Source organism: Nuphar pumila, chromosome 6, assembly GCF_984573655.1.
Source record: "Nuphar pumila chromosome 6, dmNupPumi1.hap1.1, whole genome shotgun sequence".
NCBI lineage: Eukaryota > Viridiplantae > Streptophyta > Magnoliopsida > Nymphaeales > Nymphaeaceae > Nuphar > Nuphar pumila.
The window spans coordinates 26503955-26529898 of record NC_143254.1 but is presented as its reverse complement, the minus strand read 5'-3'; the positions used below and the strand labels follow the sequence as shown (position 1 = coordinate 26529898).

The window sequence follows — 25944 nt, the reverse complement described above, 5'->3', positions numbered from 1 at the left end:
TCACTCAAGAAACTTCAAAGAATGGTGAAGTATTCATTGTTTTTTTCTCTTTCTTGAAGTTATTCTGTATGTATCCCTTTTTCTTAAAGTATTATGAAACTATTTTCTTGCATGTATTTTGCACATTTTAGTGTTTGTGGTACTTGAGAACCCCTTTCTTTTCGCATATCACATTTCACTTGTTCGCATGTTTTAAAATTTTTCTTTTTAAAATTGGTAAACTTGTTTGTTTTCTAGATATATGATTGCTCAAAAATGGGTCTTATATCATATTTTTTAAAAATTTAATGTCAATCCTACTTGAACTCGTGTATGGCTTTAGGAGTTTTCTATTTTTATGTTGACTTCAAGTATTAAAAGCTTGAAGTTCATTTTTTCCATGCCTTTGTGCACTTGTGAAAGTTCTCCTTATGCCCTTGTGCACACTTCTTGTTTTTAGCATTGTGTTTATATACAAATATTTTTTTATAGAGATTTTTACATGAATGAACATACATGGTTGTAATAAAAACCTTTTATATGTGTAGAGATCTCTTAAAGAAAGTTTGATTGAGATTGAAAATTTTAGTATATGAAGGATTGTGATAATTCACATACTTCACTGTGCATTCATCGATTACCCATCACATATAATAGTAATTTATGTTTTTCAAAATTGTCTTCAATTATGTAAGATTGATAATTTTTACATAGTTGTTTCATGATTGACTCATAAGTCAACTTCTAAAATTATATATGTTTTCTTGATAAATGAATATTATTGGTTTTTGCTTAATACTCTTGACTCTCATATGAAACCTAATTTGTTTTGAGGTCCTCTCTTGTTTGTGTGTCTTAGTGCAATTTTTTGTGAAAAATTGATATATGAATTTGGTAATTCTTGAATGTGAATTTCTCACATTTGAATTAAGTCTTTCATTTTTTTGTATGAACCCTAAGTGGTTCTTGTTATTGATAACTATTTGTGAGAATTCCGCAATCTTTGTGAAAAGAAGGATTATAAAGGTCCTTTAATGTTTTTGGTTTATTTAAAGAATCTTTAAAAGTTTTTGTGGTAAGTATTAAATTTCATATTGTATTTATTGCATAATAAGATCTTTTGGTATAAAAGATTTCATTAGTTTGGATTTTTTTCTAATGGTGCAAGTTTATAAACTTGTTTGTTTGTATTTTTCATATGAGATTTTCAAACCTCTTGATTATATCACTTTTATTAAAAGATGCCCACGTTGGCCGTAATATGTTCTCATTGAAAATATAATTGCATAATTAAAGCTTGAGAGTCTCAAGCATTGCCCTCTTTCAATAGATACATGCCTTTGTGCATGTTTGCTTATTTTTACTCCTTTGTGCGTATTTGTTCAAGTGTTGTGTGAGTGCCTTTGTGCACATCCTCTTCAAAGTATTTGTGCTTGTATGCGTATTGTCTCTTTTGTGAAAGTATTAGTGCTTGTTTGAATACTCTTTAAAAGAAGCTTTTATATTTTAGTGCCCTTCACAAGGCTTATGTATGTATTGTCCCTTAGTGGACTTGGCTATTGACTCTTTTATTTGTCCATTGTAGGACATTGTAAGTGCTTATAGCATTTTTATGGCTCCGCATATCTCATTACAATCAAGGAATATTAAAGCTTGGTTTTAGTCTTGATTATCCCAAAATGATTCGTTCACATAGCATTGCGTATTCGAAAGAATGTTGTCTTTAAAGCGTATTTTTGCCTTTTATAACACTCTTATGTTGTCCATCACAAATTGTTATATAATGCATCACTTTTTGGCCTTGTTATTACAAAGATGTTTGTTGGGGTGAGTTATGTGCACCTTGTGTTATGTCATTTTAGATTGTCAACTTGTAGTTTGACTCTAAATGACATGTTATGTGATCTCTGATTAGGAGTGTGTCACTCGTTTATTGTTGGCCATTGATTTTATTTTGGATGCTTTAATTATGTATACATGTGATGGATGTCTAAGGTTTGAAACCATAGTGTTTCAAGGTATATTGAAAAATTAATGTTCTTTAATTGTATTTTCATTATAAGCTTCCTTACCTCAAGTGTTTTCTCCTTTTATGTCTCTTATCTAAGTGTCATCATATGTAGACAAGAAATATGTTGGCTTTGTTCTCTTGATCTAGTAGCTGAACACACTTGTTTTGAGTGTCATTATATGTAGACAAGGATTGTTGTTTCACACCATTGTGTCTGATGTTAGCCCATGGTTGGCTTTTATATCCTTGTTTTAGTCGCTGATACACTCATTTCAAGTGTCATTTTATATAGACAAGAGATGTGTTGTCACACCTTAGTGTGTGTTTTAGCTCATGGTTGGCTTTGTACTCTTGTTCTAGTAGCTAAACATACTTGATTTAGAGTGTCATTATATGTAGACAAGAGTTGTTTATTTACATTTTTATGTGTGATTTTTAGTCCATGTTGACATTTGTACTCTTGTTCTAGTTGCTGATACACTCATTTCAAGTATTATTATATGTAGACAAGAGATGTTTACACATCTGCATGTGTGTCTTTGGCCCTTTGGTGACATTATATTTATGTTCTTATTCTAGTTGCTTATACACTTGAATTGAGGTTTTTTGAAGGTCTAATAAGGTGATTGCTTGTAGTGGATGAACTATTGTTGAGTTTTACAAAATTTCATATTTATGAGAATTTGAAATTTGGTTTTAATATAAGATTTTCTAATTTATGTTCATTTTATAGCACAATTGCTATGTGCACATGTTTTCTTTTAATCAAAGAATATATTTTGGTTGTTTTGTCTCATAAGTGAAACTTTTGAACTCTTGTGTTTTATATACTCTCTTTTATCATATGCTCTTGAGCATTTCCTTTGTGAAATCTCCTTTAAGAGAATTGCTCAATTCAATAACACTTGTCTTTCTCGTCTTGTAAGCTTAAGTAATATACCTGATTAAAGAGTGCTTGGAGCATTGTTCTCCAATTGTTCAATAAAATTCTTTATATTTTGGCATTTGTGTACATTTTGTTCTAAGTGTTCTAGTGCCTTTGTGCACATATCCCTTTGTGGAGGTGGTGTTTATTTTGCACATTATCTCTTTTGAGATATTTTTACATGGTTCATTAAATGACCTTTTTAGTGTTGATTCATTTCATTACATGATATCGTATGCATATGCTCACAATGGCTTTTTAATCCCTCACTCAATTAAGATTTATATATTTTCTTATGTGTTGCCTCTTTGAAGGCTTTTTGTGTTGTTCCTTCGTGGACTATTTCTTTATTCCCATTGTGGGTTTGTGTTTATCCATTGTTGGACTTATGAATGCATTAAGCATTCTTATTATTAATTTTTGCCTACTTTCTTACATGGTATTGTACATTTTCGCATTCACTTTAAAATTTTCTCATTTTTACTTATTTTCAAGGATATGTTTTTAAAGGTTGGTCTTCTAAGAACAGTTTGCATGCATAAGTAATTATCCTGTCCTGACGAATATTGTGCTTTAAATAAAATAATTATGCCTTTACTATGCATAGAATATCTTTTTGCATTATTGTTCTTTTTTTATGAATCATATGATATGTTTTTTATTAATTCATCTTGTTTGGAATATTCAACTTAATTAAAGTGCAAAGATATCTTTTACTTGAACATTTTTTTGGTTTGTTCCACAAGATCTTGAAGATGAGATAGAAAGGAGTACCTTGGATAGATCATGGAAGGTGCTCACTATTAAAGACAATTGAAGAAAGACATTTGCAAATTTCAATGACATCCTTACTGAAGACTCTTGAAGCCTTGAGATTCTTCCTCTTGTATTCTTCAATCTTTTCGTTCCCCCACGCAAAGTTTGAGAGGGGGTGTTAAAATGTATTCTTCAATCATTGTAATCATATATATATATATATTATATATATAAAGGTTGATACATATATATATATATGTGGTATATATGTATATGTATCTACCTAATTATATATATAAAATATATATTTATCTATTATTAGTTGTAGGGGTAGTTTAATCATTTCACTTAATTTTACGCGTATTCTATCTAACGAATATGATTGTAATCTTTGTTTTTTTTTGTTTTTTCTTTTCGTACTTCTCAAAGTACAATGAAGGGCCCACTCTTAGAGACGTTGGGCCCCTCCAACGGTCACAATTGTGACCGTTAAAGGGGCTCCAACGTCTATAAAAGGAGCCCCTCCTTGCTTCTCTTGGGAGAGATAAATAGGGGACTTCCCCTTGTATTTTGGTGATTTTTTGGGGAGCTTTAGCTCCATTGTAAAAGGGTTTTTACCCTATTTCTCATAATAAAGAAATATTCGTTTAGCCTTTTGGCTTAACCCCTTTATGGGTTTATGGGTTTAGCATTTTATGTGCTTTTGGTTGCCCTTTAGTGGGTTTGTATATTTGCACCTTAAGTGTGCATTTATGGGTCCATTATCGAACCCTTTGTTTTCTAATAGTATTTTAGTCATTTTTATATTTTACGCATATTCATGTTTTTTAATATGATTGTAATTCTTCCTTTTAATTTTTCTTGTTTTTGTAATTTTTCATTTTTATTTTTGTTCTTTTTATGTAATATTTCTGTACACAGTCAGTAGCTGACTGTGTACAGTGTACAACAGTCAGCCACTGACTGTTGTACACAGTTTGAAATTAGAGACGTTGGGCTGATTCCCAACTGCTCTAATAAGGGCCGTTGGGAATAACCCAACAACTCTTTAAGAGTTGGTAAGCATTATAAATAAGGGCTATGTGAGCCCATTGTAAAGTGTAATACAGAGAGAAGTTTTGCCCAGGGTTACCGGAAGCGCCTAGCTAAAAGGGGAAGCGCGCTTCCCCGAAGCGCGCTTCGGAAGCGCGGAACGTCGCGCTTCCGAAGCATGGGGGGAAGCGTCCCCCTTTTTTGGGAAGCGCGTTTCCCTTTAATGGGGGACGCGTTTCCCTTTAATGGGGGACGCGCTTCCCTTTAATGGGAAGCGCGCTTCCCATCACGCTTCCCCCACGCTTCCCCCTCGCTTCCCCCACGCTTCCCCCTCGCTTCCCCCTCGCTTCCCCTGTTTTTTTAAAAAAATTTGTATTTTTTATTTTTTATTTTTATTTTTTTCGCTTCCCCCTCGCTTCCGAGACGCTTCCTAGGTCGCTTCCGAGACGCTTCCTAGGTCGCTTCCGAGACACTTCCCGAATCGCTCCTAAGTGGTCCCACGCTTCCCCGCTTCCTAAAATTTTGAAAGTGCCTCGCTTCCCGCTCCCGCTTCCCGTATCGCTTCCCGCTCCCGCTTCCTCAACTGGCAACCATGGTTTTGCCTCCTCACATTTATTAAAGCAGTGCATTTACTGCACTTCTTTTCTTTTGTGGTGTAAAGCATTTGAATGCTATTTTATGCTATCATTTGAAGTATCAAGTTATTTGAAAACTTGATTGCTTGCAAGGACTTTTTACAATTCATCATCCCTATTTCCCATCTTCAATTGCTCAAAAAGATATTTTGCCATAAAGAACATTTGTTTTTCTTATAACCTCATCTTATGTAGCGCAAATGGTTTCTTGTCCAAGGCTTTGTCTTTCATTTTCTGTTTCATGAATGGAGCTTTTTCTTATTGGTTTGTGTGATTCAGTGTCTTCCATTAATGAGTTTGTCATACTCTGATCAAAACAAAATCTCCAAATTCCAAACCTTCAAAACATGCATGTGATGTTTCTCTATTAACTCATATGTTAGTCGTAATTGAAGCTTGAAGAACAAACTCATCAAAGAAAGTCCAACTAGATTTGCCTACACAAATATACCTCGAGATTAATAAACTCCAAGTCATTTACTGTGCAACCTACCAAAGCACAAATTGAAGCTAGAAATCCATTATGTAACACTTTACAAATCCATATTTAACATTATTATAGAGCCCCAACACATTTACTCACCTTAACATTTAATAATAAAGTAAAGTTGTGGAGTATGGTGTGTCAGGCTTAAATACTTCAAGCAATTTAACTATTGAAAATTCTCTTTTGGCATCACGTTCATAAAATTCAAAAAAGATAAATTTTTATCAAGAAATATAGAAGCTATGAAATATCTTCCCCATTGCCACATTCCTTAGATATTTCCTCAATCACAGACCACATTTATCATATCATGTCAGAGAATCTACTGCTAATTTTTGAGAGACTTGAAATTGCTAGCCGAGTAATCTTTAACTTATAGCACTAGCATAGTCACCTAGAACAATGACCACCTTGTGAGAGAGATAAAAGCAAAGAGGTGTCATGAGCAAAGTGAAAATAAGCTGCGCATAGACACTGTAAGGATATATGTCAATAGTGACCTGCAAGGGGAAAAAGAAAAAAGATGTCTCTTAGAGGACCTCAGATCTAATATGTAGCCAGGCAAACAAATGCATCAATTAGAACTGATTGCAGTTCATGAATTATCAGATAATAGAGTTATCATAAACATCTTTTAAGTAATAAACAAGAAAAAAACAATGGAACAATGGGATTTAAACTTTAAAGCCTAGCAGAGCAGGGAAGACACTTATGAATGATAAAGTACATTCCTTTCAAAAACACAAGTTCTTTAACACCTTTTGAACTGATAAAGGGGGGGGAAGGAAAAACTGATGGCAGATAGGAACTAAGCCACCAAACGATAGAACATAAATTAACATATCTAGGTTTATTACAAGTTGAGCTCCAGACAAGCACATTATTTACAATGAAGTGCTTCTATACCTGCCAGACCAAATCTTAATGAGTCAAGAACAGTCAGATTACCATGTTAACCAACCTCAAACACAATTTACAGAAATTGTTGCATAAATGAAAGTATGTCGCTCTGCATGACTTATTTGTTTATTTGGCACATGGTGATGATGCACAGGCTTTTAGAAGAGACTTTGATATTTTCAAATGTTTGCAGAACACTGAGAAGGCAGGACCAGAGAATATCTTCATATAACATTGCATTACATGTTCTTGACCAAGCCAATGGAATGGAACAATGACTAGGCACATAAAAGATCAGTATCCTTAAAGTCTGAAGCAGATTTGAGAAAGGGATTGATTGAGATTTTGAACCTTTTCTTTTTCACGAGTTCTATTAATTGAGACGTGAAATGCAACCTGCCTAAATCACGAATTAAAAATTCATTAAAAGAGTACACTAATTTCGATTCCAATTTTACTCTTGCAAATTTTTCGTTAATTGTGGTCTTTGCACACACAGAAAAAAACCAAGTGCTTCTAAGCCTCAAACTTACGCTAATTGAATTCTTATACGAGCTGTAGAGTCCACACAAAATAACAGGATAACTGTGCCTTCGATCAAATAAAAACAAACCATAAAACACAGCATCCATTTTTGTGGTAACCTGTCTTTCGAACCATTGAAATAGCATCTCCCACCGTTCATTTACAAAATCAATTGAGAGTATGTGGCAGGCCAGCAGCAACGATGCGACGGTACACCGCCATGATCGTTCTTCCGCTCATATTAAGTCTCACTCCGAAAGACTCCACTCAAGGAATCAAAAAATTGATATTGATGAACCGAAATATGGAAATTACGGTTTAAAATTAAAAAACCAAAGCATGATACTATCAATATTACATAAGTTAGCCAGAAGTGAACCCTGAACTCGTTCTTTTTTTCGGTGAGCTTACATCAGCATGAAAGAGGTCCTTAAAAGAACAACAAATCCCAAAAGCAATATAGCGAGCAGAATTTTGAAAACCAGTGTGAGCTTTACCTGATAGTTGGTGAATTGCTTAACGGTGGTCAAGTAGGGGACGAGGTAGGGTTCGATGGGGAGGAATTGCGAAGAGAACGAGTAGGCGAGGAGGAGAAAGAACAAAAGCGTCGGAATCCCCCTCTCTCGCAGGAAAAAAGCCCCAATTATCCCCCCGAGGCCCTCCATCGCGCCGGGAACCCGCCGGAGCGCCGACGAGATTCCGGTGGGAGTGCCCGCCTTTTTCTTCCCGGCAGTTGAGAGAGAGAGAGAGATTATTTGTTTTAGATTTAAAATTTTAATAACTTGAATACGGGAAAAGGGCGCCGGAAATTCCTTCCACACCGAACCCCGTTTGTTTCATGTGGTTTTCATGAGAAATTGCTGACCTGCAATCCTTTTCTCTTTCTTTTTACTCAAGCAGGGAAAGTGCTATGCTGACATTGACATGAGTGGGCCCAATTTATTTCTAGCACCATCCACTTTTCCTGTGTAAATCCTTTCATACATCCCCTCATATGAAAGGATTTTTCTGGAAAAACTAAAGTGGTGGGTGTTTTTGGAAATCTGCACCCTTTCCCTTAAACAGACGTTTTCAAAAAAAAAATTTCTTTTTTTCCCAATTTTTATTTTTTGTCATTGTTACCCTATTACACAAGTTTCATCATGTAGATTCGTACACTTAAATATTGGGTTTAGGTTAGAGCATTGCATAAAACACGTTGGAGCTCATACAATTGGTTATGCTTTACGTGAAGCTATGCTCCAAATAGAGCACATGCATCCAGTGTTATCAGAATCGACGTGAATCGCTTCAAGTGGAACCAAGCCCACCGGTTCAACCTCGATTCAGTTCAAATCAGGCAGAATCAGCCGGATTCCGGCTGAATCAGGGTTGAATCGGCTTTCTTGTTTCATTTTTTTATTATTTTATGTTATGATTTCTTAAATTACAAAAAAAAACTAACCATTGGATTCAAGGCTTATTTCTGAATCGTTTTGAAAACTGATTCAGGTCTGAAATCAATTTTGACAACAATGCATGCATCGTATGTATCTTCAAAGCCAACTCAAAACTATGGTATAGATATCCTTGATGGAGATAAGTACTATGGTAACTTTGTAGTAGGTAGTTAGAACTGTCAAAACCTAAATTTGACATTAAGGATTAGCTCAAAGCTTACCATCTAGCGTTAACTTTGAAATATGAAAATAGTAAGCGTGGCGTGTTAAACATGATCAATAGGTTACTTTTTACTTTTGAAGATTAAAACTATGAAAATTAGAAGTATATCACGAGAAGTTCTACTTTGAAAATTAAAGGTGACATAAGATCTAAAGGTCGCCAAACTGTGGTCCTCATGCTGCGTGACATAAAATCTCAAGGTCGCACCAACGGGGCTCCGCTTGTCTGGCAGTAGTAGTTAGTGCACATCTCCTTGTGTTGGAACATTGCAAGTTCAAACCCCAAATGGTATGGCTGTATAAACTGGTAGGGGTCGGCCTAACCCCAGCTTTATCTGTCCAAAAGAAATCTCAAGGTCTCCCCCTCACTTGCAAAGAGCCTGCTGCTTTGGCCTTCTGGGAAGGGGTGCGAGGTATTGAACTCGTGACATCCTTCAACTTGAATGTCTTAATCGGCCAGGTGTGCAGAACCCTTTGTTGGTTCATCCCCTCAGTTCATCATTTTTTAAATCTATTACTCAAAGAAGCCGCATCTGGGATCGAATACCTGGTCACATTGGCTCAGCCTCACACCTACAATTGTCATCCGAAAGGCATAAAGCTCTGAAGCTAGCACCCTAGTCCGCAGGGCCTATGCTGGGAGTCGGCTTGTACAAGGGGTGATGACCGCAGCCTCTTGGAGTCAGGATGAGAGAGAGAGAGGGAGAGCTACTTTCATCCCTTCTATTCATAAAAAAAGAATCAATCAAGTCACGAAATCCCACAGGAGGGTCCCCATTCTTGACTACCCCACCCCAAGAAAAAAGTGACGAGCCAACAACTTCTACAACATAAACATGACCTCAATTTCAACTAAAGAACAAAGAAACAAAATCCTCACAACAACCGCATCCTTCAATTTGCTGGCAGACAACAGCTACATTACATCGACAAGAGATTGAACTCAGCTTGGGTCCCACCTCTCCAGATTTCTCACGCAAAGTCCCCGAGAACATGCTGGCAAACTTTCTATGCTCAGGAAAACAGAGCACATCAGTTTAGAACAGCAGCTGGCTTCTGAGAATCAATTATCTTCAACACCTCTTCCCCCATTCTCTTGCATCCAACCAATATCTGTTAACAAATGAAAAATACTAAGAGGTTACAAAATCAATCGGTGAAGTACCGTGGTTACCACTCTAGCAAACCCGTGAGTGTATACTGATCGATTCACCTTTTGTTTTTAGTTAACTAAGGCATATGCGATGGGCACTATCTGCAACATTACTTAATTTTAGACAGCAAAACACATTTTCTATTTAATGTTAAAAATTCCCAAAACATGAATTCCCCCTACCACCAGATGATGCCTTTGTGTGTGTGTGTTAGCTTTCCAACATTTCTCCATTTAATTTTTCCTGCTTTATTAGACCATATCATATTCATCAAATCTGAAAGACATTACCTTTCTCATGGTAACTGGAAAGCTTTCTGATCTCAATTATATTTCAGACGTTATGAGAATACCATCTTTTAGGTGATAGCTAGACTTCCCATGTTTATAACAAAAACGCATGTTCTACATCGAGTCATCAACCCATGATAAGAAACAGTTTCCTAAGGCATGCTCATGGGAAACACCTCCCAGAGGATAATCTCAAGAATTATGTAAGACACTATTCCTCATCCAGCTGCATTATACAGTCAGTGTGTTTCATTCTCATCTATGAATTAGTCCTTCCTATGCCCTTCTGAATGACTAGTCACTAGATCACATAAAGCATGTGATGAAGACCCAAAAAAAAAGAAAAAAAGCTGGAAAACCACACAACCACAACCAACAGGAACAGACCGGCAAATAGAATAAAAGAAATTGGTAAACAGGCAAGTACCTTTCCAGTTGAAAAAATGTCACCAGTTCGAAAACCTTTGTCCAATGTCTCGAGCACAGCGTTCTCTATTCTTTTGGCTGCACCCTCTTCACCAAGTCCATACCTCAAAAGCATAGACACACTCAGTACTGTTGCCAATGGATTTGCCTTGTCCTGCAAAATTGGTGTAAAAAATTCACCTAAGCACGCCTACTTCTAGGCACTTTCAGTACAAAATGACACAAAGGTTGAGAATTCAACCTGTCCTGCAATGTCTGGAGCAGAACCATGAATGGGCTCAAACAGCCCAGGACCCTGTAGATGCAACATTAGTTAGAGACAAGTTGACAATAAAGAAAAATAAATAGCCGAAAGATCATACAAGTTGTTACCGATTCACCAACGCTTGCAGAAGGGAGCATTCCAATGCTTCCAGTAAGCATGGAGGCTTCATCTGACAAAATGTCGCCAAAAATATTGTTTGTCACGATAGTATCAAACTGCATTACAAGAAACAGAATGAGAATATAAACATAGAGAAGAAGATAGACTATGATTAGAAAACTAATGCATGGGAACAGAGGAAACCTGTTTGGGATTACGTATGAGTTGCATCGCTGCATTGTCAACATACATATGTGACAGCTCAACATCTGGGTATTCTGGTGCAATGTGTGTCACTCTTTTTCTCCACAGTATGGATGCCTGCAAATCATCACGGCAAAAATAAACATGAGCATGAATTTGATTCTATTAAGAGAATATACTAGCATTTGAATTTTGTAGTCCTAGTGAAGAGGAATGCTCTAGTAAGTTATGCACACCCAATATCACTCTGAATCATGGTCTGGTAAGGACCAGTACCATCTGCCTTATGTACAACCAACTGAATAAAGCATAACAGGAAGCCTTCATGACTCCAATGCATGGCATTGGTCACAGGAAGAAAGGTACAATGTGAAGGGCTCTTCTAAAGGTAGAGATTATCTACGAGACTACTTCCAAGTTTCCATACTTAAACAAGGCCATAATATATCCTGGAATTTCTAATATTAAAACAAAAAATTCTGACATCAGGGCACTCAATAATGTATAAGGGTGCCGTTCTCAAATTCGAGGGATCTGCTTTGAGATCCTCAGTTTTGAGAACCGAGAATCTCTGCCCCCCCCCCCAGGTAAGGGTTGAGAACCTTGGCTCTCTCTTATAGCTACACGTATCTGATGAGATCCTCAAAAAGTGAGGATCTCGGAGAAAAGCACTGAGAACCTTGGTTCTCCCTTATGGGCCCATGCCACATCAGCACTCCACCACGCCACATCAGATCAGGTCTGAGGCTCTCAAGCACAGCCTAAGTGAACCTAAAAATGCTCGAAATAACCTAGAAAGGATTTAAATCCTGACAAGTCCCTACATCAACCCAGTAAACTTGAAATCAATAAAACAAGGCTATCAACCACAAAATTTTCCTGACTTCTTTCGTGAACTGTATTGCTCAACCAATTTAGGATCCAATGATTGCTCTTAGTCCAAGTATATGTGTTAGTATACAACACATCAATGGCCATCAAATTTTCCATAATAAAAGAAATTAAATTGTTGATCAGTCTACACATCAATGGCCATCAAACTTTCCATAATAAAAGAAATGAAATTGTTGATGCTGAAAATACCTCCAGTACATTGGCCTTATCGACAGAGCAGATCTTCCCACGACGCCTTCGAGCAGTTTCAAATGCAATACGAGCAATCCGATCAATCTAAATTATGTGTTCCACCACAACCATAAATGAATGAAAAGCTAGAAAACAAGCAGTACAAAATAGAGAAACCCAACATGGATACACACACATGCGTGTGTGCATACACAAAAAAGACATGCACAAGTGCAACAAGATGGACACCTTTAGAAATATTTTCAGGCTATATTTAGTATGCTCCAGCATGATATTGACAGAGAAACCACATAAACATGAGCATGCATGCATGTTAATGTGAAACCTAATTTTGGAAGCATTCAGAAGCATCCCAGTCAATTCAACAATAACATCAAATGATATTGTCAACTGGCCAAATTTGTCGAGGCAATCCCTTCATTTTCTTTTTTAATTCAATCAAATAGGTATAGCCACAGCACACACGTGAACACAAATACAGGAAGCATCAATTTTTGCTTTCAATCAAGTAATGTGTTCGATCAGTGATAAGGAAAATGATGATTTATAAATATGAAAAAGTTAACTCAGGTACATTACTAGATAACCACAGCATGCACATGTACATACATACATGAGGCATCAATTCTTGCTTTCAATCAGGTAATGTGTCCAATTGGTGATAAAGAGAAACAATGATTTAAAATGTGAACAGTAACTGAGCTATGTCACTAAGAACTACAATCCGCAGCCAACCACATGCAAGAGCCATGAGGATACCCATTTAACAAGGGTATGTATGACCAATGTCGATATGAAAATAGAGGTGACGTCTAAGTAATATAAATAACTGCATCAACTCAATTTCTGAATAAAATACAACCGTTGCAACTCTGCAAATTTTGACACTTTGATAATTTGAAAAAAATATATTGATTCTTGAAAACAGAGATAATTTATTGTTAACAAAGAACCACCATCATCAATTTCCATATAAATATAACACAAACTGCAATAGTATACCTTTTGAAACTTCAGTCAGTTCAAGAACATATTTCATACATCAAATTTTCACAAGGAAAAAAATGATATATAGATTCTTCAACCAAGGAAAACCTTTAGACATACATGCATATTGAGATAAATTCCTCACTACGCCTTTTCATTTAGCTTTAAAATGAAAATTCCCTTTATCACATGCAATGTAAATGATTTATCAACACCTAATCAAACGGTGCCACATGTAAAGCGAAAGAGGAAAAAAAAATGACCCCCGAAAAGAAAAGAAAATAGACACAGTATGCACCTCTCAATCTCTCATAAAGGATTTACCACCAACTTAAACAAAGAGAAGAATAAATCTCAGGTTGGAGGAGTAAGGGAACTCATGAGCAAGATATAAAATATTCAACCAAAAGACTTGTAGTCACCTACCTCATAAGAGGAGTAGATCTCAGTGTTGAAGCCAACATCATCACCTTTTTCATTTATTTTAAAACCTCTTGGTTGTCCAAAATATATCCCTGATGAAAACATATTAGCTTAAACAATAGGAAACTAAAGATTTCATTCATCAAAAACTAGTAAAGCATCCAATTCGCAATGGGGAAAGTTTCACGATATATACACACCATCAATCATAAAAAGGAAGAATTGAATTTCAGATATGCAACAATCACTTAGAATGCACCTCCAGTAAGTTCCCTCACAACCATGATGTCAACTCCCTCTGCTATCTCTCTCTTTAAAGTGGAAGAGTCGGCTAGCTTAAAAAGCAAAAAAAAAACAAATTAGGAAGAGCATTAAGCAGCATTCATAAAAGAGATCAAAACACATCTCATATCTACATCTTACCAACCTAGAGAAGCTAACATACCAAAGCCATCAATTATCAATAATAAAAAAGCTTTGTTGAATCAGATAATAAAACATTTATTTTGTTTCTGTCTGAAACAGATAATAGATATTACAAAAATTCCATTTTTATGCAAGTCAAGCCTGAATCAAGTTTTCCTTTGACTGGAAAGAGGGAAATTGTTTATTGGGCTTCAACATATATCAGGAGTTTAAATGACCATAAGATTTTAAAACAATGTGACTTACACATGCTGATGTGGCTCAAAACAGGATCTGCAATTGTTACATCATCACTCTCTGATGAAAGGAGACTATGAGGTCAAAAGAATGATATAATCATGTGGAGAACGGAGTCTATCCATGTTACCCAATGAAGATATTATGTAAATGCTCTTCATATATAAATATACATATAAAACATGTATATGCAGCAAAAATCCAAGGGTGCCATCATATAAGGATACACTCATGAATGACAAACCACCCCCTTCCCTTTAAAAAAACCAAGTCTAAGAAGTGGCAGTTAACTTTTGAAATTAATGAGCCACTATTCAATGTAAAAATCAAGTTCTATAAGTGTTGTCCATCAGAGGAAGATGTTATTCTAAACAATGATTGCACTTATCACCATGGAATGCAATAAGCAGTAGAGTTGAAAAGCTCGATATTAATGAAGATCATAACTATTCACGAGTTACCCGATAGAAAAAAAAAAGATTCTTTATGCTTCTCAACCTACAAGGCATTAGAAATTATTTTGGAATAAATTTATTTGGAAAAAAAAAGAATCGATCATTAGCAAACAAGGCTAGCAACTTCAAGAATCATGGTACTTCCATGCTTCGGGTTATCAATAGGATTTGCATTGCCTTATGTGTGCAGAAAGAGTTGGCAGATGTCTAATCTACTACTATATCTTATTCAAGTTCACTATAAGAGCACCTTAGGACTTCAAGATGCCAAGGCAAGTGAAGCACATCCAGAGACACAGATCCACATTTCAATTACTATAATACCTTGCCTATTTTTGTCCAAGTTGAATCAAATGAATATCACAAAAAACAACAAATTCCAAAACAACTACATTTGCCACTCTCAATTCGAGTCCAGTAAAGTTTCGCTACAAAACAGCAACAACAACTTTATTGAGGGATTATTAAGCACCTGTGGCAAAACCATTGCTGGGCGCAAATTGGCAAAAACATCAAGCCCTGATCGAAGTGCAAGCAAACCAGTTTCCGGTTTCAGGTGGCGTTCATTATTATCCCACTTGTAGCTGCAAAACCCGTGATCTCATGATAAACAGATACTGCTTAACAAAACATGTTTAGCCACAAATCCGTCCAACCCTCCAAACATACTCACAAAAGGAAAAGGTAACAATTGGAAAAAATGAAACATCACCCTCCAATGGCCCCAAGAAGAACAGCATCTGCATCTCTAGCAGCGGCCAGAGTTTCATCTGGCAATGGAAGCCCCACTGAGTCAATCGCCGCTCCCCCCACCGGCATCTCACATAATTGGAAAGTGATTCCTAGTTTAATCAGAAAACTGATTATCACAAGCAGCAAAGGAAGATTTCATAACAATGACCAACCAACTTAGTAATCAAAACTTAAATACTCACTCAAACTTGAACTGCTAAAAGATAAGCAAATACAGAACAAAATCATGAAAGTTTTTCTCTTATTGCAAACAAAATCATTGTATAAAAGACTTACGAGTAAAATTGGAACGCCGCCGCCCTCCTGGGGCGGTTACGGGAAGAGGAGGAACCGTCATCCCCTCCCTCTCCCACGTAAATGGAAAGTGGGAGAGGGAGAGGGGGGAAACGACCCCCATTAAGGGTGGCCGGGGTGAGGGGGGTAACCGACGCCCCTATCCATGGCTATAAAAGCCATAGGGGGTTCCTCCCTTCCCCATTCGATCACCCAGAGAGAGCAGGAGAAGGGAAAGAGGAGGGTCACATCCGTCGGCCAACAGGTAAGCCCCCTTCCCCCATCTCTTTTTCCTGTTTTTCTGCATGGCATTTATAGGAAGTCGTTGGGACCTCCATAGTTGCCGGCGAGTTTCGAAGGTACAGAGATAGGGGAAACCTTGTCCCTGCGCTTCTTCCATCGATGAAGTAGCAGAGGGTCTCCCTCTGCTACTGCCACCGGAAGGTGAAAGATGGAGCGGCATCCACAGACGATCGGAGATCGCCAACGGTGCCGACCCTTTTTGGACCTAACGACAATCCGACAACAAGCGTTGCCGGCTGTCGAGAGATTCGTCTAAGGCAGACTCAATCTGTGATTCTGCAGACCGAGTCGGCCAACAGACTCAGTCTGCACTTCTACAAACTGAATCGACCATCGATCTAGGCGAACCAGACTGAGCTTGGTCAGCCTGACCAAGTAGGATCAGTCTGGGTGTGCCCAGACCAAGCCAAACGAAAAAAAATGCTTGACAGACCGACTCGGTCTGCACAGACCGAGTCGGGTCTATATTATTAGACAGACCGACTCGGTCTGGACAGACCAAGTCGGGTTTGTGTTATTAGACAGACAGACTCGGTCTTGACAAACCGAGTCAAGGTCAGTATATGGTGACAGACCGTCTCGGTCTGAGCAGACCGAGTCAGATTTGTATTTGTGGATTGATTCAGTCCAGACCAAAGTCGAGCCCAATATGGGTTAGACCGACTCACTCTAGACCGAGACAAATCGGACTTGTGAGGTATATAAAGCAGAGTTACCGGAAGCGCCTAGGCAAAAGGGGAAGCGCGCTTCCCCGAAGCGCGCTTCGGAAGCGCGAAACGTCGCGCTTCCGAAGCGTGAGGGGAAGCGTCCCCCTTTTTTGGGAAGCGCGCTTCCTTTTTATGGGAAGCGCGTCCCCCTTTTATGGGAAACGCGCTTCCCATAAATGGGAAGCGCGCTTCCCCCACGCTTCCCCCACGTTTCCCCCACGCTTCCCCCACGCTTCCCCCTCGCTTCCCCATTTTTTCATTTTTTTCGCTTCCCCTCGCTTCCGGTTCGCTTCCTAGGTCGCTTCCGGTTCGCTTCCTAGGTCGTTTCCGAGACGGTTCGGAATTTTCTTCTAAGTGGTCCCACGCTTCCCCGCTTCCTAAATTTTTTAAAGTGCCTCGCTTCCCGCTCCCGCTTCCTCGACTGGTAACTCTGATATAAAGATATGTGTGTGTGATTAATCGAGTGCGGTAGAAAAATCGAGATAGCGAAGACCTCGATTTTTTATTACGAATTGGATCCAGGTTGGATCCTAATTGGGACCCAAAACTCAAGTCGAATCATGAACACCCAAGTAGATTTGAAACTAAGTGGACTTAGTAGAGTTTAGTCCAAAATTCAAGAATGTTCAGCATAGACACCATGAATATACCAAATCATCACAAATAGGTTTGGATCAAGTGTACCAGATCTAAGATCCAATTAAAATTTTGGTTGAAAAAACTAAGTGATCCATTTTGAAATCAGTATGGATTTGGATCCAGAATTTAATACGAAATTGACATGATGTAAAAAAGTGGTGTATAAACAACATAGATGTTGTTATGAATGGTTGAAAGAGCAAAGAGACTATTTTACCCTTAGTATGCCTACATAATATACAAGGCATAATTTGGTACCTTGAAGTCAAATTCAGATGATTCTTGAGTCCTTAGATTCTACTGCTTGAGTAGAAGCCATTAGTAGGGGATGTGAGGACAAACTCTAAAAGAATGAAGTTAGAGTTTGACAGTAAAGTCTAAGAGTATTTTAGTAATTTTGACAATGATACGAGGTATTTATTGATTTCAAATCAAAGACTGTGTGAGACTAAGAATTAGAATTTAAGCATTTCAGGTAAGTGAACATTTGCAAATTTCTTCTCAGTTGATTAAAACACATGCTAGCTAGTTTAGGCATCGTTTTATGTGATTTCAAATACTTTAAGTATGCTAGTCTTGTTTAGTGTGAATATACACTATTTTGCATGCTTAGGAATTTATAAAGTTCAAGTATGATGCTTAAACATGATCATCCATATTTCTTGATTTATTATATAAATATGGCATGATATGATTGTATGTAAGAGATTGATGTATTATGTGATAATTGAGGGTAGAGTTTCAAAGTCTCAGGGTAGGTATTACCTTGAAAAATGTCACGCTTATGCCTTGGGAGGGGCATTATAAGTGTCGTGAATTAATCTGTGGTGGGTTGTCATTCTTAACAGTTCAGACATGTGAACATGTGTTAAAAAGTAATTAGTGGAGATACATTGATGATTGTATAATGCACTGACTTCAAGATGTGAATATTAAGAGAAAGTTGTGTATAGGATGACCACATAGAATATGATAGAAAACTCTACTAGGAGGTATGGTGTAGGGCAATGTTGAGGTGTGTACCTCTTGAGTAACTTGGGAATACTTCAAATATTCCTAGGTGACCCTTAAAGGTTAAAACATTGTCCACTAGACGCATGTAGGATGTAGTATGAACCACAAAACTTTGGGGGCAGTTATAGTTCCTTGAGACACCTTAGGGGCAGGTATAGCTCCTTGAGAGCAGGTCACCATGGCTCTTCAGCTAGCTACCGATTGAGCTCCTTTCGCTCCCGACTTGCAACCAGCGAGTAGCTACATCACTTGTATCCGTAGTTTGGGTCGGTTTGGACTACGTTATTGTGAGTGATTCTTATGTCTTACCAACATCGTAGACTCTGAATTGTCTACATTGGTTGCTACATTCGAGAAAGTTATGTCAAGAATAGCCGATTAGAGTAGATGATGTGTTTGAAAACAATAATAAAGATACGGTAAAAATAAGGTAAAACTTATAAATAACACGTGTGTATAAGAAGCAAACTAAACTACGACTAGGAGCTTATAACTCACTACAGTTACAACGGTGCGGTCGTGTCTATTTGTAAATGAAATCTTACTGGATTGTAACCCTTCTTTTGGTTGCAACTATAAGTTTATGAACTACTGCAGGGACTTAAAGCAACTCGCTCATAGTATGGTTTTAAATTGTTTATGTATTTTAATAATTATTGTAAAAAATGGATGTATAGACCTAAGTATTGAATGAAAAAAAAAATGGCATAGTTAATTTTTCAGTGAACTAACGTTCAAGAACCCGGGCTCCAGAAATACACTTATTAAAAAGGCAATTTTTGCCATAAAAAACAGCAAAAGTTTTCCCCGACTACACACCAGAAACCCCAGATCCCACGCCAAAGCAAAGGGAGAATAAGCACGTGAAACTACGAATTCCATTCTTCCGACTACAAAACCCCAAACCCAAGAACATTCGATATCCGTCAAGACGACAGACAAAGAATGCGGAAAGAGTGGGAGAGATAGAAAGGAGATGATGATAAAAGTTGTAGAACCCTAAACCCCAAAAACCACGAAAGTTCTAGAAGCAATACCTTCGAGTGAGCCGGAGAGGAGGAGGACGTCCTTAGCGACGGAAACGACTTCGGGGCCGATACCGTCGCCTGGGAGAAGGGTTATCTTGTACGACTTGGAGGAAGGGCGAGAACTCGAAGAGCAACGAAAACTCCTCCTACTCCCCCATTCCTTCTCCGGAGGAGCTCTGGTTGCGAGATTTAGGGTTCCGCTAGAGTTCGCGTAGTTCAACTGCAACGATGCCATGACCGACGATAGAGAGGGCGGGGTTGGGAGAGAGACAGAGAGGGATTTACTTAATCAATTCGGACCCAGGCGGGTCCGATTCTGGATCCAAACACAAGATCCAGCCAACAATTTAGGCCGACACTCGATAGTCGATAGTGACTGACGATTCCGTTTGAAAACGGCAAATCCATCATCCAAAATCTTCCCTCACAAGGATTCGTACACAAGAGGACACATGAAGTGAGTTCGACTCGCAAGTTAGAAAGCTTTCCGGAAAAAATAGGGCACGAAGACACATTTTTTTTAATCAATGAAAATTATTTTCTATATTTTAATAGTAAAAAATGTATTTTATTGAAAAATATAAACTTTTATTGAAATATCATTGAAAAATATTAAAATAATGGCCATATGTGCCAATGTTCTGTGCGTCCGTGTCAGCATGTTCACTCGTGTCATCAGGGACACGCTCAAGATGGTGTGTTCCTTTGAGATAGCAAAATATCGTCAGAAATTGAGAATTCTTATAAATTTTGTATTTTCTGGCAAAATATTGGCAATAATAAATATATTAAAAAAAGATAAAATTCTTTATGAACAAATAAAATTAAAAACAATACATAAAGCTAAAATAGCAAGCTCTTCACAAAAATAGCCATCAAAAACATAAATATATTGTGATATAGATTTACATTTTTATCAAAAAAATTATATTTTGAAAATCTTGGGAAATTTCCACTTAAAATGTTTTGTCAATCTCTTTCATTTTTTGTGATTTTCTTAAAAAAAATATATAGCGATATTTGTGTTTGGAGGATTTAGAATTGGATGGAAAAAGGCAATACCAAATCCGGATCCAATTAGCTGGATTTTGTTTACATGTAATCAGGTTGAAATATGCATCACTTCTTATTCAGTTTGGATTCTGATTTTAAACTGCATAATGAGTCCGAATCTGATTATTGATCAATTGGATGCTACCTCGCCTAACAAAATCCCACCATAGTGGCAAAAGTTAAAAACGACAAAATCTCAGGAATCAAAACCTCGGGAGACTTTGAATTTTTTCATAAATCTCATGTTTTTTTTGGCAAAATCTTGGCAATAAAAAATAAATTTAAAATATAAAAAAAATAATTTTTATAATAAAATATAAATAAAATATTTAAAAATAAAAATCTTGAGATAAATATCTGTTAAAACCATAAATATCGCGATAATTGTCATGGTTTGTAAATCTCGCGAGAAATTATGGTTTTAAACTTTCAGGCAATTTCTCACAATATTATCACGAGATTTCACGATATTTCTTAGAGAGAATCCTACTAAAGGGATTCCCATTTGATCAGATATCCTACCCAAATCCGAGACCTTGACATCCCTACATGAATACATGCAAATCTACATCTCTTCATGCAATCTCCTTTGTATTTTTTGGAAACTGCTCTACATGAAAGCTTTAGGAAAAAATGTGCATTCAAGCATGAGAAGCTTGCTTTTCCCTTGTATTAAAAATGAACTCTTCTATCGATGTGGTATCCCATGTGGTAAACGGGGTCCTGGGTCAAGCTGAAGGCCCAGATCGAATCCCTCTGCCACATGGGGCGGCTGTTGTTGTGGTAGGGGGTCCGCCTAACCCCAGCTTGCCTTTTAAAAGGAAGAAAAAATGTACTCTTGTACCAATGGGGGCTTCCACGTCACCATATATTGGGAGTTGCAAGTTCAAATCCCAATAGTATGATTGTATAACTGGTGGGCTCTGTTGTCTGGTAGGAGCAGTTTGTGGAGGTCACCTTGTGTTGGGATGTTACAAGTTCAAAACCCAATGGTACCGTTGTATAACTGGTGGGTTCTACCTAACCTCAGCTTGACTATAAAAAAAGAAAAAAGAATTATAGTTTTCTATTAAAAGACGGGTAGGAGATGAGCATCTTTTTAGTTAAAAAGATTGGAGAAAATGTAAAGTAAAATACATCTTTGATTGTTTTAACAATTCTAACTTTAATTAGAGTTGGTAAAACGAACTAAACCACTTGTAATTCTGCTTGCTAATGAGTTCATCTATAGTCCTCGGTCTACAGATCATTACGAAATAACCCTCATGGATTTTGGTCCATGCAACTCTTATATCTCTATCATCTACATTATTTAAAGAGTGTTTGAACTTTAGGTCAAGCTCATATGGAAGCAAAATGATCAAAAGCGGAGCTAAAGACTCGGGCATAAGGGTCTATTTGGATCCATTTTATGTTTTGAATTTTTAGTTTGTATTTGGATATTAAATCAAAGTGATGGACCCATTTATGATTAGTAAGTTAATCTTGATAAGAACTTACCTTAACTAGAGTTTATTAGTTAGGTAGTTTGTTTTTATTGTGATATAGATGAGAAAATCTTATTGTGAAGGTAGATTTGAGGTGAGTTAAATCCAGTTATTTAAATTTTTATACTTTTTAATTTTTTTATACAAAGGCACAGCACAAGAAGAGAATAAATGCAGCCCTTGAAAATATGATGACAAAGATTAAAGTCTGTCTAATTAAGATATGATACTTCCTTTTTCAAGGAGTTCATACAAGAATACATAGAGAAATTTTATCCCATGACATTGAAAACTCAGATTCAGGAAACTACAAAGAAGTGGATTACCCGTTGTATTGAAGGACTAGAATTTTGTATATCCAAGAAAATGGGAAACATCATAACTACTTCTTTGGGGCAAGCTATTCAGCATGCCTTAGATATTGAAAATGAACTTAATATAAAATAGGAAAAGCCTTCGGACATCCATAAGCCTACCTAAACCCAATCCAAACATCTCTTCTTTAGATCTCATCCAAGACCTTTCTCAAGACTCAAATCTAATTCAAGAAGATTTGGATCCAAACCCATATTTTAAATCCAAATATTTTATATTAGATCCTTTTAAACTCATTGTAAACACTTATATCCCCATCTCTAGAAACCTTAAGTTGGACCTAAACCTGAACTTGTAGAATCGAATCCAAGAACCTTACCCTATCCTATTTTCTAGTCAAATTCAAACCCATCCCCAAACTATATTGTCGAACCCGATCCTACTCTAGACCTTCAACTTAGCTGGACCAGATAAAATTTCTTCAAAGTAGATCTATATTTTGTCTCAGCTAACCGCTCCAAATCCGTTTGACCCGTTTCACTTTAAAGGCATCTTACATGACTTTGGTTGATTTAGACATAATGGCTTTGGCTTTAGTATGCATGTTAGAGCATATTCTTTTTTGTTTGTTCAATTTATAGAGCATCATATAGATTTGATTTCATATTATAGGCCCATAACCTACAAGGTGAAACAAAATTGAAAAAAGCACAAGCAAAATTCAGACTTTAGGGCAAGTCTTCTCCAACCCATAGATAATGATGCAGGTGCAAAGCTGAAGACACAGGGTCCATAGAGATGCATTTGAATCCATTTTATGTTTCAAATTTGTAGCATGTATTTGAATATTAGGTCCAAGTGATGGACTTATATCTAATTAGTAAGTTAATCTTGATAGAAACTTAACTTATTTAGAGATTATCAGTTAGGTAGTTTGTTTTGATTGTGATTGGAGATTCTCATCTATCGAAAGATGAGAAATCTTATTGTTAAGGCATAATTTCGGTGACTTAAATCCGGTTATTTAAATTTCTATTTATTTTCAAAATTTTCATGTTTTTCTAAATAAAGTTAGATAATTTTAGATTAGTCGTAGCAGTAGGCGTAAGTAGTTCGGTAGATTTTATTTAGTACGTCAGGTTTCAGGTTTACACTACAAAACAAACAAAACTTAAATATTACAAGCTCATGCTTGTTTAGTTCAAGCCCAACCTTATACCTGAAATAGATGTAAATCAGTTTGAATCAAACAGGTCCAAATCTGAGTAGAATAAGCCTATAGGGAGCAAGCCACGCACAGACGACGAGGGGAGTCTTTGATTCGTTTAGCGCTTAGAAGTTGTTGGATCCACATTTAGTTACCCAATGTCGTGGTTTGGATCGGATCCAACCCAAGTAATGAATTGGGTAGACTTGGGCCGAACCGTGTAGATTTAATATGGTGTAGTGGACACAGAAGCAATCTGTGCTTTAGTGTGGTGAACTCTGTTTTTCTGCATTAATTCCTTTGATTTCTTGTTGTTCATAGCCCTTCCTAATGAATGATGCAAATTATAGAATAAAGTTCATTAGGTTAGGAAGACTGAAAGAGTAAGAGTTTTTAATTTTATCCAGATTCAAAACCTATCAAGTTGTTTTTCCTTTGTTTCTTTATTCACTTCCAGTTTCTATTTCATGACATCTGTCAAGTTTTCTTTTCTGTTCTTTTTATTTTAAGTTTGCACCTTCGTGCTATCTAACATGGACACTTCTACCGTCCCTCCCTACCTGTGTCGTACCCAAGCTGTTATTTGGGTACTTCGGGTATGGGTGAATTCATTTTTGGAATTGATTTAACCCATTTCGTCCATTCAATGATAAAGAATGTGTAATTAACACTTGGAATCAAGTCAGTCGAATGTTATGGATGTACCCAACATAGTTTATTTGATAGGAATCATGTTTCTTTGACATAAAAGTAAGATTTTTTAAATTATTAATATTTTGATACATTGTGAGCCATCTTTAAAGGTCTCTCTCTCTCTCTCTCTCTCTCTCTCTCTCTCTCTCTCTCTCTCTCTATATATATATATATATATATATATATATATATATATATATATATATATATATAAAGAGAGAGAGAGAGAGAGTAATGCTACGGTGAGAGTAATTACTTCCACATACTAGAAATCATGGTTGTAGGTTGTATCTTCTCAAATAAACCTTGCTCAACATAGTTTATTTGATAGAAATCATACTTTGGATCATTTTTTTTTGACATAAAATAGAATTTTTTAAGTCATAAAATTTTGATACATATTGTGAGCCATACGTGTGCTATAATCACATGATCCAAAACTTGTTTTCTACTAAATAATGCTTATATATAGGGTCAGATCAACAACAAAAAAACTTAAGAAATTTAAAAATCTAAAGTTTTTATTAGATGGGAGTAAGTACTCCGGGAGCACCTTAACCATATTTTCTGAATTCACCATCTACCTCCTAAGACGCACTCTGTACCTATGTGACAAAGCCTTTGTTTGCAACTTATTACGTTTTTGCTTCTTTCTCACTATGAGTTTTAATTAAAAAAATTTTTATTTCCAAAACGGAAAAACTAAAATGTAATTTGATTCCTATGTATATCGGTGATCTGTATCTTGTCAAGATTAAGTTGATCTCTTATCTTAAAAAAGAAAAGGTTTTTTTATATCATCCTTAACATATGAGCTATTGACACATCCATCCCTATCTTATTGCCAATACCAAAATCAGCCTTCCCTTTTTAGATGTTTGGACAAGTTTGTCTTCACTCAAACCGAGACTTAAGTTAGCCATGGTTAAATGAGTTGCAAAAAGTCTAAATATCTTTAAGTCTTGAACTCGCCCGGCTCAGTGGCTCACCTCTTTTAAGCATCATTCCTCTCTCCTTCATGCAGCTAAACTTCGGCAAGCTCCTTCTCCTCTTCATTAGTCTCCTTCCTTCATGCAGTCTTCATTATAGTAACTGAAATACAGTTTTTTCATTCACAGACTCTTGCCTTTCTCACTTGATATGGGTTTCTTAAATCTCAAAATTTTTCTCATATCTTCTAACATGGCCTTGAAGGCCCTTTTGTAACACTTGAGAAGGGGTTGGATTTCATCTTTTGAGAAACATGTAACAGTTGGAGGTGGCCCTTCCCAACCGTTACCTTATGGCCACATATTCCCAACATTGATGGTGATAAAAAAAGCGAGAAACCCATTTACATAGTTACCAGAATGCAAAATGAATAGAAGCAAAAATGTAGAAGCAAGTGTTAAAAAGTGAAATGATATGAAGCTAGAGGCAGAATTTATTTTAAAAGCAATGTTACACTGAAACATAATAGGAAACAAGGAGGAAACGAGTGGGAAGTAAAAAATAATAAATATTTATATG

General features: G+C 36.7%; 2 protein-coding genes across 2 annotated transcripts in view; both read right to left on the bottom strand.

Moving 5' to 3' along the window:
* The window catches only part of LOC149834444 (uncharacterized), a 58839-nt gene extending 50847 nt beyond the window's left edge, over window positions 1-7992 (bottom strand). The window contains exons 1-2 of the mRNA XM_090011404.1: window positions 7748-7992; window positions 6220-6325 (exon numbers count right to left, since the gene is read on the bottom strand). Of these exons, the coding sequence (XP_089867530.1) occupies window positions 6220-6325; window positions 7748-7915 (274 nt within the window). The 5' untranslated portion in view covers window positions 7916-7992. The remainder of the gene's footprint in view (window positions 1-6219; window positions 6326-7747) is intronic.
* A 1725-nt stretch (window positions 7993-9717) lies between these two features.
* Window positions 9718-19919, bottom strand: LOC149834443 (3-isopropylmalate dehydrogenase 2, chloroplastic-like). Its single transcript, XM_090010129.1, has 11 exons — window positions 19690-19919; window positions 15676-15805; window positions 15436-15547; window positions 14105-14180; window positions 13849-13937; window positions 12433-12519; window positions 11350-11466; window positions 11154-11261; window positions 11023-11076; window positions 10783-10935; window positions 9718-10024 (listed from the first exon to the last, which is right to left on the bottom strand). Exons 1-11 carry the CDS (start codon window positions 19913-19915, stop codon window positions 9944-9946), a joined length of 1233 nt encoding a protein of 410 aa, XP_089866255.1. The 5' UTR covers window positions 19916-19919; the 3' UTR covers window positions 9718-9943.
* Between the last annotated feature and the right edge of the window lie 6025 nt (window positions 19920-25944).

What these genes read in the sequence shown, in the direction of transcription:
- LOC149834443 (XM_090010129.1), bottom strand. Translation starts at nt 19,915, where the DNA reads ATGGCATCGTTGCAGTTGAACTACGCGAACTCTAGCGGAACCCTAAAT. An exon ending in CCTCTCCGGCTCACTCGAAG is followed by an intron (nt 15,806 to 19,689) that starts GTATTGCTTCTA and finishes TGATTAAACTAG; the next exon opens with GAATCACTTTCCAATTATGT. An exon ending in CAGCAATGGTTTTGCCACAG is followed by an intron (nt 14,181 to 15,435) that starts GTGCTTAATAAT and finishes TTGCTTTTTAAG; the next exon opens with CTAGCCGACTCTTCCACTTT.